This window comes from Eleutherodactylus coqui, chromosome 11 (genome assembly GCF_035609145.1).
Source record: "Eleutherodactylus coqui strain aEleCoq1 chromosome 11, aEleCoq1.hap1, whole genome shotgun sequence".
In the NCBI taxonomy this organism is placed as follows: domain Eukaryota; kingdom Metazoa; phylum Chordata; class Amphibia; order Anura; family Eleutherodactylidae; genus Eleutherodactylus; species Eleutherodactylus coqui.
Window position 1 is genome coordinate 8996912 of NC_089847.1, and position 13456 is coordinate 9010367.

General features: G+C 38.2%; 1 protein-coding gene across 1 annotated transcript in view; it reads left to right on the forward strand.

Moving 5' to 3' along the window:
* LOC136582676 (neural-cadherin-like) overlaps nt 1-13456 on the forward strand; it is a 102802-nt gene that overhangs the window by 34134 nt on the left and 55212 nt on the right. The window contains exons 2-3 of the mRNA XM_066583858.1: nt 7624-7821; nt 9889-10114. Coding sequence (XP_066439955.1) covers nt 7624-7821; nt 9889-10114 — 424 coding nt within the window. The remainder of the gene's footprint in view (nt 1-7623; nt 7822-9888; nt 10115-13456) is intronic.

Sequence of the window (13456 nt, forward strand, 5' to 3'; positions counted from 1 at the left end):
GGGGGATTGTGTAGAGGTGTTAAAATCTAATGGTTACTAGGAAATTGAAGACCCTAAAAGGTCTTAGTATCAAATTCTGCAGAGACTTTGTGACAGGGAGAAGTAGTCATGTCAATCTGAGCTAGATGGAGAAGAAAAGAGATAGTCAACTACTTCAATCAGAGAGGATGTTACCTGTGAACACTGGAAGTGATTCTAATGTAATCACTCATGCAGTCTGTAGAGGGGCTGTGCAGAAGTGCTATATCTACTTCTATATGTATGGGGTTAATATTGGTCTATGCATGGTGGTATTTATTTCAGTAAAGGTAAGCTGGTATCATGTGATCATGGTTGGGGGGGGTATTATATGGCCCTCACATAGTGTTGTTATTGAGAATACTGGTCTTTGCAGTGGTCTTTCTTTTGTAACAATATGGGGCTATTAGTCTCTATGTGGTGCTTATATGTGATCATGGCATGGCAGTATCATTTAGTCCTTACATAGTGTTATTAATGGTGATGCTCGTTTATCTTATCCAAACTTTTGCATAGGGCTTGGAAATGTTCATGCTGGAGGGGAAAGGGGTGCACCCATTGGGGGCAGGCACATTTTCTGTACATGGGCCCTCAGAACTCTGTGTTCGCCCCTGCTCTAAATAATACAGTCATCAGACAATGGTCAGTTACCACTTTAACACAATGCTGGTGATTTAAGTGCAGTTACCTCCAGCAATCACAGGTGACTCCTTTCATTGGAGTAGTTCATTTTCACTTTTTCTTCTCTATCTGGGCCCAGACCACCATGATGACTTTTACAACCATGACTCATCTCTGCAAACAAATTTCTAATCCTGATGCTACTCCCGATGAACCTCTCAGTACCCCCTCTGTGGTCCAAAAAAAGTAATGGTGCCCCCTCTGTGGCCCCAGTTAGCAACAGTGCCCTGGCCCCCATCCCACCCAAGGAACCACAGAGTACAAATTATGTAGAGTCTTTGGGTTATGTTCTGCACTGAACACATGGCATCAGGCTACAGTAGCATTGAGTTACGAATTTTTGCTCCATTAGTGGCAGGCAGCTGTGGAGCAGGGTTCAGTGAGTGGTTCATCAGGTGGATCAGGGGGTATGGCCATTTATCCACAAGCCCCTCTGCTCCAAGGGACCTATAGCACCTGTGTAGTCTATCACCATTGGGGACATGCCACTGAATAGTTGGCTTGAGTCTACCAAAACTAGCCATTACTGAGCAACAGCCACCTCTCTATGACATCCAAATGCCCTCATATGGTTTAAGGAGAGGAGTCGTCTTCATGAGGCAATCCTTTTAAAGAATTTTATTCTCTTTTAACTAATAAATAGAATTTATTTTTCATCCTTGTCTATTATATGGCTTCCCCATGGCTTTTCTATCATTGGACTTCATACTTCAACCGACAACGATTGGTTGTAACCTGTCCTTCCATAGTAGGGATACAACTCCACAGAAGTATATTTCTGTTTTATTCTGTTTTTATCTGTCTGTTCAAAGCGAGGGGCCCCTTTAAGAGCTTAAATGAAAAAAAGTATCAAAGGGTTAACCTTGAAACGTCAATCATAAAATGCCTCTTTTTTATCCTTCCCTGCAGGATTAAGATAAACAAATCACACTTATGTTGTTCCAAGTCCCCCGTACACCACTCGCATGCGCAAAATATAGGAATGTTTCTGGATTCTAGAAAATGACCCCAAAATGCCAAGGAATGTCCTATCTCCTCACACACTATTCCCTAATCATAATAATGCAGAGTATCTGCGGAGCGGGGGGGGGGGGGGCTGTTTAACACTTGTCAGGAGCTGCGCAGCCTTGTCTGTTTGACTATGCTTTATATACAAGTCTGTCACATTGTTTCAGCTCCAATGTCACTTCTATCATTTCCAGAAAGACAGCAATTCCTGCATCTGAAGCACCATATTGATCATATTCGGTCTCTGCGTCGATCAGACCCCCAATCCTGTCTAACAGCAGAATATATAGACATATTCTCTACGAATTTGCCTGCATGATCCAATATCCATTCTAGAGGTCACTCAAGATCATCACAATCTTGCAGCTCTGTGTTTCAGGGACTGATCGACTAGCAGGCATCATTTTTAGGGTACCCAGGCATGATGAGGAACTGGGATGATGGTGTGCAGCATGGGCGAATAGCGGGCACATGATTTTTATGCAAATTACCATGGTTTTACATTAAGGTTTTCATCCATGTAGCTCCTACAGATGAAGCACACTGAAACTAGTTCTACACCAAGAAGATTGGTGGCATTTATAAAACCAAAAAAAGCTTTCTTAAACGTTTGCTAAGTGCATTTGTTTAATTTTCAATGTACTCTTTACTATAGAAAGTGCTTATATTACCTAAGGAAAAGGGGGAAGATAACTACTCTAAGCACATGTCTACTTTACTAAAAAGATTGATTCCCCTATAGACACATTTAGCTCTATTATAATAAAGTCCCCTATGTAGAAAACTATGTCTACTATACATTGTATGTTAGGCTGAATGTAGACAATGTCCATCTAGTTCAGCCTGTTTAAACCCCTTTGTTGATCCAGAGGAAGGCAAAAACCTCAAGAGGCAGAAGCCAATTAGCCCATCTGGGGGGAAAATTCCTTTGTATGACCTAAATGTAAGACCCGAAACAACAACCCGCTGGTCACCTAATGTCTATGTCCTGTAATATCCTTGCACTGTAGAAAGACATCTAGTCCCTCTTAAACTCCTCTATGGATTTTGCCATCACCACGTCCTCAGGCAGAGAGTTCCACAGTCTCACTGCTCTTACAGTAAAGAACCCCCTTTCTGTGTTGGTGATGAAACCTTCATTCCTCTAGACGTAGCGGTTGCCCTCTTGTTACCGTCGCAGTCCTGGGTATAAACAGATCATGGGAGAGATCCTTGTATTGTCCCCTCATGGATTTATACATAGTTATTTGGTCGCCCCTTAATCATCTTTTTTTCAGGGTAATAATCTCAGTTTTGATGCCTCTCTGGGTATTCCAGTCCTCTCATTCCGTTTATTAGTTTAGTTGCCCTTCTTTGAATCCCTCATGCACTGCAACATCTTCCCTGACCACCGGTGACCAGAACTGTACGCAATATTCCATGTGGGACCTGACAAGTGCCTTATATAGTGAGAGGATAATGTTCTTGCCCTTCGCCCCTATGTCTCTTTTAATGCTCCCCAAGATTTTATTATCTTTTGCAGCAGCTGACTGGCATTGATTGCTCCACTTAAGTCTACAGACCACTAGTACCCCAGGTCTTTTTCCATATCACTTTTCCCTAGCAGTAGCCCATTCAGTGTATATTGGTGACATCCGTTTCTCCTGCCCATGTGCAGAACATTACATTTATCCACATTGAACTTCATTTGCCATTTTTCTGCCCAAGCCCCCAGCTTATCTAGGTCTTTTGTAGCTGTACACTGTCCTCCGTTGTATTATTTATCTTGTATAATGAACACTGACTCCTATGTACAAGAATATAACTGCTATAATACTGCCTCCTATGTACAAGAAAATAACTGCTATAATGCTGTCTCCTGTGTACAAGAATATAACTACTATAATACTGCCTCCTATGTACAAGAATATAACTACTATAATACTGCCTCTATGTACAAGAAAATAACTACTATAATGCTGCCCCCTATGTACAAGAATATAACTACTATAATACTGCCCCCTATGTACAAGAATATAACTACTATAATACTGCCCCCTATGTACAAGAATATAACTACTATAATACTGCCCCCTATGTACAAGAATATAACTACTATAATACTGCTTCCTATGTACAAGAATATAACTACTATAATACTGCTCCTATGTACAAAAATATAACTACTATAATACTGCCCCCTTTGTACAAGAATATAACTACTATAATACTGCCCCTATGTACAAGAATATAACTGCTATAATACTGCCCCTATGTACAAGAATATAACTACTATAATACTGCCTCCTATGTACAAGAATATAACTACGATAATATTGCCTCCTATGTACAAGAATATAATACTATGATACTGCCCTCTATGTACAAGAATATAGCTACTATAATACTGCCCCCTATGTACAAGAATATAACTACTATAATACTGCCCCCTATGTACAAGAATATAACTACTATAATACGGCCCCCTACGTACTAGACTATAACTACTATAATACTGCCCCCTATGTACAAGAATATAACTACTATAATACTGCCCCCTATGTACAAGAATATAACTACTATAATACTGCCCCCTATGTACAAGAATATAACTACTATAATACTGCTTCCTATGTACAAGAATATAACTGCTATAATACTGCCCCTATGTACAAGAATATAACTACTATAATACTGCCCCCTATGTACAAGAATATAACTACTATAATACTGCCCCCTATGTACAAGAATATAACTACTATAATACTGCTTCCCATGTACAAGAATATAACTGCTATAATACTGCCCCTATGTACAAGAATATAACTACTATAATACTGCCTCCTATGTACAAGAATATAATACTATGATACTGCCCTCTATGTACAAGAATATAGCTACTATAATACTGCCCCCTATGTACAAGAATATAACTACTATAATACTGCTCTTATGTGCAGGAATATAACTACTATTATACTGCGACTATATACAGGAATATAACTACTATAATACTGCCTCCTATGTACAGGAATATAACTACTATATTACTGCCTCCTATGTACAAGAATATAACTACTATAATACTTCCCCCTATGTACAAGAATATAACTACTATAATACTGCCTCCTATGTACAAGAATATAACTATTATAATACTGCTCCTATGTACAAGAATATAACTACTATAATACTGCCCCCTATGTACAAGAATATAACTACTATAATACTGCCTCCTATGTTCAAGAATATAACTACTATAATACTGCTCCCTTTGTACAAGAATATAACTACTATAATACTGCCCCCTATGTACATGAATATAACTACTATAATACTAACTCCTATGTACAAGAATATAGCTACTATAATACTGCTCCTATGTACAAGAATATAACTACTATAATACTGCCCCCTATGTACATGAATATAACTACTATAATACTGCCCCCTATGTACAAGAATATAACTACTCTAATACTGCTCATATGTACAAGAATATAACTACTATAATACAGCCCCCTATGTACAAGAATATAATTACTATAATACTGCCCCCTATGTACAAGAATATAACTACTATAATACTACCTCCTATGTAGAAGAATATAACTACTAAAATACTGCCTCTATGTACAAGAATATAACTACTATAATGCTGCCCCCTATGTACAAGAATATAACTACTATAATACTGCCCCCTATGTACAAGAATATAACTACTATAATACTGCCCCCTATGTACAAGAATATAACTACTATAATACTGCCCCCTACGTACTAGACTATAACTACTATAATACTGCCCCCTATGTACAAGAATATAACTACTATAATACTGCCCCCTATGTACAAGAATATAACTACTATAATACTGCCCCCTATGTACAAGAATATAACTACTATAATACTGCCCCCTATGTACAAGAATATAACTACTATAATACTGCTTCCTATGTACAAGAATATAACTGCTATAATACTGCCCCTATGTACAAGAATATAACTACTATAATACTGCCCCCTATGTACAAGAATATAACTACTATAATACTGCCCCCTATGTACAAGAATATAACTACTATAATACTGCTTCCTATGTACAAGAATATAACTGCTATAATACTGCCCCTATGTACAAGAATATAACTGCTATAATACTGCCCCCTATGTACAAGAATATAACTACTATAATACTGCTTCCCATGTACAAGAATATAACTGCTATAATACTGCCCCTATGTACAAGAATATAACTACTATAATACTGCCTCCTATGTACAAGAATATAATACTATGATATTGCCCTCTATGTACAAGAATATAGCTACTATAATACTGCCCCCTATGTACAAGAATATAACTACTATTATACTGCGCCTATATACAGGAATATAACTACTATAATACTGCCTCCTATGTACAGGAATATAACTACTATATTACTGCCTCCTATGTACAAGAATATAACTACTATAATACTGCCCCCTATGTACAAGAATATAACTACTATAATACTGCCTCCTATGTACAAGAATATAACTACTATAATACTGTCCCTTATGTACAAGAATATAATTACTATAATACTGCCCCCTATGTACAAGAATATAACTACTATAATACTGCCTCCTATGTACAAGAATATAACTACTATAATACTGCCTCCTATGTTCAAGAATATAACTACTATAATACTGCTCCCTTTGTACAAGAATATAACTACTATAATACTGCCCCCTATGTACAAGAATATAACTACTATAATACTGCCTCCTATGTTCAAGAATATAACTACTATAATACTGCTCCCTTTGTACAAGAATATAACTACTATAATACTGCCCCCTATGTACATGAATATAACTACTATAATACTAACTCCTATGTACAAGAATATAGCTACTATAATACTGCTCCTATGTACAAGAATATAACTACTATAATACTGCCCCCTATGTACATGAATATAAGTACTATAATACTGCCCTCTATGTACAAGAATATAACTACTCTAATACTGCTCATATGTACAAGAATATAACTACCATAATACTGCCCCCTATGTACAAGAATATAATTACTACAATACTGCCCCCTATGTACAAGAATATAACTACTATAATACTACCTCCTATGTAGAAGAATATAACTACTATAATACTGCCTCCTATGTACAAGAATATAACTACTATAATACTGTCCCCTATGTACAAGAATATAACTACTATAATACTGCCCCCTATGTACAAGAATATAACTACTATAATACTGCACCCTATGTACAAGAATATAACTACTATAATACTGCCTCCTATGTACAAGAATATAACTACTATAATACTGCCTCCTATGTACAAGAATATAACTACTATAATACTGCCCCCTATGTACAAGAATATAACTACTATAATACTGCCCCCTATGTACAAGAATATAACTACTATAATACTGCCCTCTATGTACAAGAATATAACTACTATAATACTGCTCCTATGTACAAGAATATAACTACTATAATACTGCTCCCTATGTACAAGAATATAACTACTATAATACTGACCCCTATGTGCAAGAATATAACTACTATAATACTGTCCGCTATGTACAAGAATATAACTACTATAATACTGCCCCCTATGTACAAGAATATAACTACTATAATACTGTCCCCTATGTACAAGAATATAACTGGTATAATACTACCCCCTATGTACAAGAATATAACTACTATAATAGTGCCCCCTATGTACCAGAATATAACTACTATAATACTGCCCCCTATGTACAAGAATAGTATTACTGTTATACTGCGCGCTTATGGACACTAGTATATATAGCTGTAATACTTTATATATGATGGTGTATTGCATGGACTGTAGTCTTTATTTCTCAACTCCCAGCTATTAATCTTAGAATCCCTTCTACATTTTTTAGGAGAAGGTTGGTACCTCGTTCATCTACAGCTGACGGTCACTGATGTCAATGATGAATCCCCACAGTGGACGATGCAGCTTTATCCTTTCTTGGCCACCGTGTCGCCTCTAGCCACCGCTGGAACATATGTGTACAAATTACATGCAGTCGATAAAGATGAAGGTGTCAACGGAGAAGTGAAATATTTCCTTCTGGAAGGTGACTGAACTCTGTCCTTGTGTAAAATGTATAATTACAGTTTTGCTGTTAGCTTAACCCTTTGCAATCCAATTTTGGATTCAGGGTTTCCTAGGGGTTTTTCTCTTTCTGCCATTTCACAATGGCGCCATCTGCTGGCTAAAGCCAGTACTGCGGTATGGGACATGCTGGAGAGGCCCCAACAACAGAGCGGACAGTATTATACAGTAAGAATACCCTGCCGGACGTCTTCCGACATCGGAGTTGTACAGCCTTCAATCAGAATGTCTTCAGACGTCAGACAGTGGATTGGAAAGGGTTAATATGAGCATAAAGGTTCAGTCAGACGAGCGAATTGTAAACACATGTATAGGCGCGTTTTTTAAGCGTATCTATTAGAACCAATGCTTTCCAATGAAGCGGTCACATGTTCTGTTTTTACAAGCATTTAAAATTCACTCTGGGAAAAATAGGACAGCGTTTTTCGATTCGCTCAAAGACACAGTTTTCATGCGAATCGATGCAACTTTGACAGCAGGAAATCCTACTCACAAAGCCCTTAAATAAGCCCTAGCTGCAGAAAAAAATAATAATACATCACCTAGAAGCACTGTCAGGTCGGGCGCGTCTTTTTCTGGGTCCCCAGCTTTTCTTCTTCTTCATGTTCTTCTGGCCAAGGATTGAAAAATCCCCACCTCCTGGAAGCACTGCCTTTGATTGGCTGACCGCTTTAACCAATCACAGCCAATTTAAGAAGAAGAAGCGAGAAGCACTTCTAGGTGATGTGTATATAGATGTTTTTTTTCCTGCACCTACGGCTTCATTTCAGGGTAGGGCTTATGTTTCAAGCCCCTCCCTCCATTCTGAAAATTTCTGCCTTCATCCCATCACTGCAGCGGTGACCCTTTTTAAAGCAATGAGATAGCTTCATGCTCCTCTGCCACTGCTGTGACAGCTGTGAGAGGGGATTCCTTCATCCCGCAGGGAGTCCCGTTATCACTGAACACTGTGACAGCATTGTCACAGTGTTCAGTGGTGAAGGGACTCCCCGCAGGGATGGAGGAATCCCCTTCCACAGCTGTCACAACAGTGGCAGAGGAGCACAATTTTCTTCCTATGTTTTCAATGGGGCCGGTGCTGCTACTGCTGGCCCCATTGACAAGAAGCTAAAACCCCTGGATGTGACAGCATACAGGGGTTTCACATTCAAGGAATCCCCTGCTGCAGCTGTCACAGCCGCAGCAGGGAGTAGCAATTCTCTCCCATTGCTTTCACTATATGTGTGAATTTTAGGATCGTGTGACCGCGCAACATGTGCAAATAAAAACTGTGTTTGCCGTTTCTGTCACGCGTTCTTTATACACGCATTTTGCGTTTTGTTTTCATATACATAAATGAAGAAAAACGCTCGTCCAACTGAGCCCTAAAGCCGTGGTCAGATGAGCGATTTATTTTAAGACGGAATAGGCAAACTAAAGTATCGGCCTTATTAGAACCAATGCCCTCCAATGAAAGCGGTCACATGTATGTTTTTTAGAAGCGCTAAAAAAAAAAAAAAAATCGCACTTGCAAAAGATAGGACATTACAGTGCAAATGCACCCGGTCACGGGATGTCTATACACTCGGTGTAATTTATTTCTTTTTTGACACTTATACATGCACTAAAAAAAAAAAAAATGCTCCTCTGACTGAGCCCTAATACTGACCTGCAGGAAGTAGCAGCCAGAGGTGGTAAAGTACTGTTTGGATGCTTGGTGACACCCCAATTCGTCTGAAGCTTGACCCATGGTGCTTTATGTTTGTTACTTGCACGTTTTTTTTAATAATACCTAAAGCTCCTCATATTCGTCAGCTGGTAACATATTTCGCTGTCACACAAAAAAATCTCCATGACGTGTTTTTCTCTTGTTCTGCGTTGCAATTTTCCTGCTTTTTAGAAGGTTACAGAACTTCGTATTTTACTGTAATCAATCTTATTTTACGTGAAACTGGAAACCGCCTTTAAAGGACGATGATGTTTCAAACAATTTTTAATAATTTAGACATACTTTCTGTGCAGCCTCCTGACATTCATTTCTTTAATCCAGGTGGTGATAGAAGGTTTGAAGTGGACAGACATAGTGGTTGGATCCAGACAACTGGACAAGTCTTGGAAGAAGGTGTAGAGTACCTGCTTACGGTGCAAGCAGCTGATATGCTTGGAAAGAAAAGCTCCCCTGCTCTGGTGTCAGTGATTGCTGGAGAAAGACCCCCGCAGTTTAAAAATGTCTCTTATATAGTCCATGTACCGGAGAACACACCCGCAGGACACGTGTGAGTCATCAGGAAGATATGATTGTTTCTAAATTCAACAATATATGTCTTATCGTTTGTCTAGAGGAGTATTGAGAATAGTAATGGCTGCTTTTATAACATTACTACATCAGAAAAGTAATCATCCCTTCTCAATTACATTCAGATGTCAAGATTCGGATACAAGAATATAACTACTGCCCCTCTGTTACGATCGTATGGTCAAACTAAGCACGGGGCCCACACGATCGTGACCGAGAGGGATACAGATATACACAGGGGTTTCCGGCAACTGGCCCTGTGCTACAGGGAGGATGACATGGCCCTACCTGAGCGGGGACATCGCCCCGATAAAGGGCGGTCCAGCAGTCTTCGGATCTGGGCCCTAGCTGCTCCTAGGAACCACGCACCAGAACAGGATACATAAACATGCCATATAACAGGGACAGAACAACAGGACACACAGAGCCAGAATACACAGCATACAGCAGCCACAATGCAAACACTAATAGCAGATTGTAAAGCTGAATATAAAAGCGAGGTGTTAGTTCGTACATTGGCCAATGAACTTAAGCTGCAAGCCTCGGCAAGGCCCTTCATGTCTTGCAGTCCCTACACTAGCAAGACACATTTACTAGAGGACCCTAGGGGCCACCCTAGCGCTGAAATAGCAAACAAACTCAGCAGCACAACGTAACACCCCCTATGTACAAGAATATAACTACTATAATACTGCCCCTATGTACAAGAATATAACTACTATAATACTGCCCCCTATGTACAAGAATATAACTACTATAATACTGCCTGATATGTACAAGAATATAACTACCGTAATACTGCCCCCTATGTACAAGAATATAACTACTATAATACTGCTCCTATGTACCAGAATATAACTACTATAATACTGCCCCCTATGTACAAGAATATAACTACTATAATACTGCCCCCTATGTACAAGAATATAACTACTATAATACTGCTCACTATGTACAAGAATATAACTACTATAATACTGCTCCTATGTACAAGAATATAACTACTATAATACTGCTCCCTATGTACAAGAATATAACTACTATAATACTGCCCCTATGTACAAGAATATAACTACTATAATACTGCTCCTATGTACAAGAATATAACTACTATAATACTGCCTCCTATGTACAAGAATATAACTACTCTAATACTGCCCCCTTTGTACAAAAATATAACTACTATAATACTGTCCCCTATGTACAGGAATATAAATACTATAATACTGCCCCCTATGTACAAGAATATAACTACTATAATACTGCCCTCTATGTACAAGAATATAACTACTATAATACTGCTGCTATGTACAAGAATATAACTACTATAATACTGCCCCCTATGTACAAGAATATAACTACTATAATACTGCCCCTATGTACATCAATATAACCACTATAATACTGCCTGCTATGTACAAGAATATAACTACTATAATACTGCCTCCTATGTACAAGAATATAACTACTAGAATACTGCCCCCTATGTACAAGAATATAACTACAATAATACTGCCCCCTCTGTACAAGAATATAACTACTATAATACCGCCCCATATGTACAAGAATATAACTACTATAATACTGCCCCTATGTACAATAATATAACTATTATAATACTGCCCCTATGTACAAGAATATTACTGCTACAATACTGCCCCCTATGTACAAGAATATAACTACTATAATACTGCCCACTATGTACAAGAATATAACTACTATAATACTGCCCCTATATACAAGAATATAACTACTATAATACTGCCCCCTATGTACAAGAATATAACTACTATAATACTGCTCCCATGTACAAGAATATAACTACTATAATACTGCTCCTGTGTACAAGAATATAACTACTATAATACTGCCTCCTATGTAAAAGAATATAACTACTACAATACTGCCCCCTATGCACAAGAATATAACTAGTATAATACTGCCTCCTATGTACAAGAATATAACTACTATAATACTGCCCCCTATGTACAAGAATATAACTACTATAATACTGTCTCATATGTACAAGAATATAACTACTATAATACTGCCCCCTATGCACAAGAATATAAGTACTATAATACTGCCCCCTGTGTACAATAATATAACTACTATAATACTGCTCCCTATGTACAAGAATATAACTACTATAATACTGTTCCCTATATACAAGAATATAACTACTATAATACTGCCCCCTATGTACAAGAATATAACTACTATAATACTGCCCCCTATGTACAAAAATATAACTACTGTAATACTGCCTCCTATGTACAAGAATATAACTACTATAATACTGCCCCCTATGTACAAGAATATAGCTACTATAATACTGCCCCCTATGTACAAGAATATAACTACTATAATACTGCCCCCTATGTACAAGAATATAACTACTATAATACTGCCTCCTATGTACAAGAATATAACTACTATAATACTGCCCCCTATGTACAAGAATATAACTACTATAATACTGCCCCCTATGTACAAGAATATAACTACTATAATACTGCTCCTATGTACAAGAATATAACTACTATAATACTGCTCTTATGTACAAGAATATAACTACTATAATACTGCCTCCTATGTACAAGAATATAACTACTATAATACTGCTCCTATGTACAAGAATATAACTACTATAATACCGCTTTTGTGTACAGGACATGAAAATAACCACTATAAAAACTGACTATTTTGGACAACATTACAAGTGTGAGTAAAATGGTAATTTTTCACATCGTACTGGAGTTGTCTGTGCACATTGTTTGGCATGGTCGGGTAATGTATGTGCTTAAAGGGGTTGTCAGGTGTGAAAAGATTTTTCAAAATGGCCGAAAATGCAGCTGTCTTCTAGAGCCAATTACAGGCCTCCTTCACACGCGGTTCTCATGGCATCCGGGCTCCCGGTAGCAGTTATGTCATGAGAACGGCATTACACAGCCGGGGACGCTGATTGGCTGCAGCATTCTGGTGATAGGCAAAAATCCAAATGCAATGGAGCTCCAATGCCTCCAGGCTGAGGGAGGGGGCGGGGCGTCCTGCTAACTTCATTATATTAATGCTTCTGCAGCAACTAAAAAAATAAAAAGTTTCTCAATTGAACAAACCGCAAAATGTTTAATTGACTATAATGACTTCCTTTGTAATAACCCGCCCAATAAGTATATCAAGAGAAAATTCAAGGGCTCGGTCAAACGGACCTCAGATGCGGGCGAAAATCCGCACCTACCAAAGAAAGAACATATGTGTGGCGCTGGACGCGGTCCTGTGGACTTTTCCCACACGCAGTGTGTTTTTGTTTTTCCGCGCA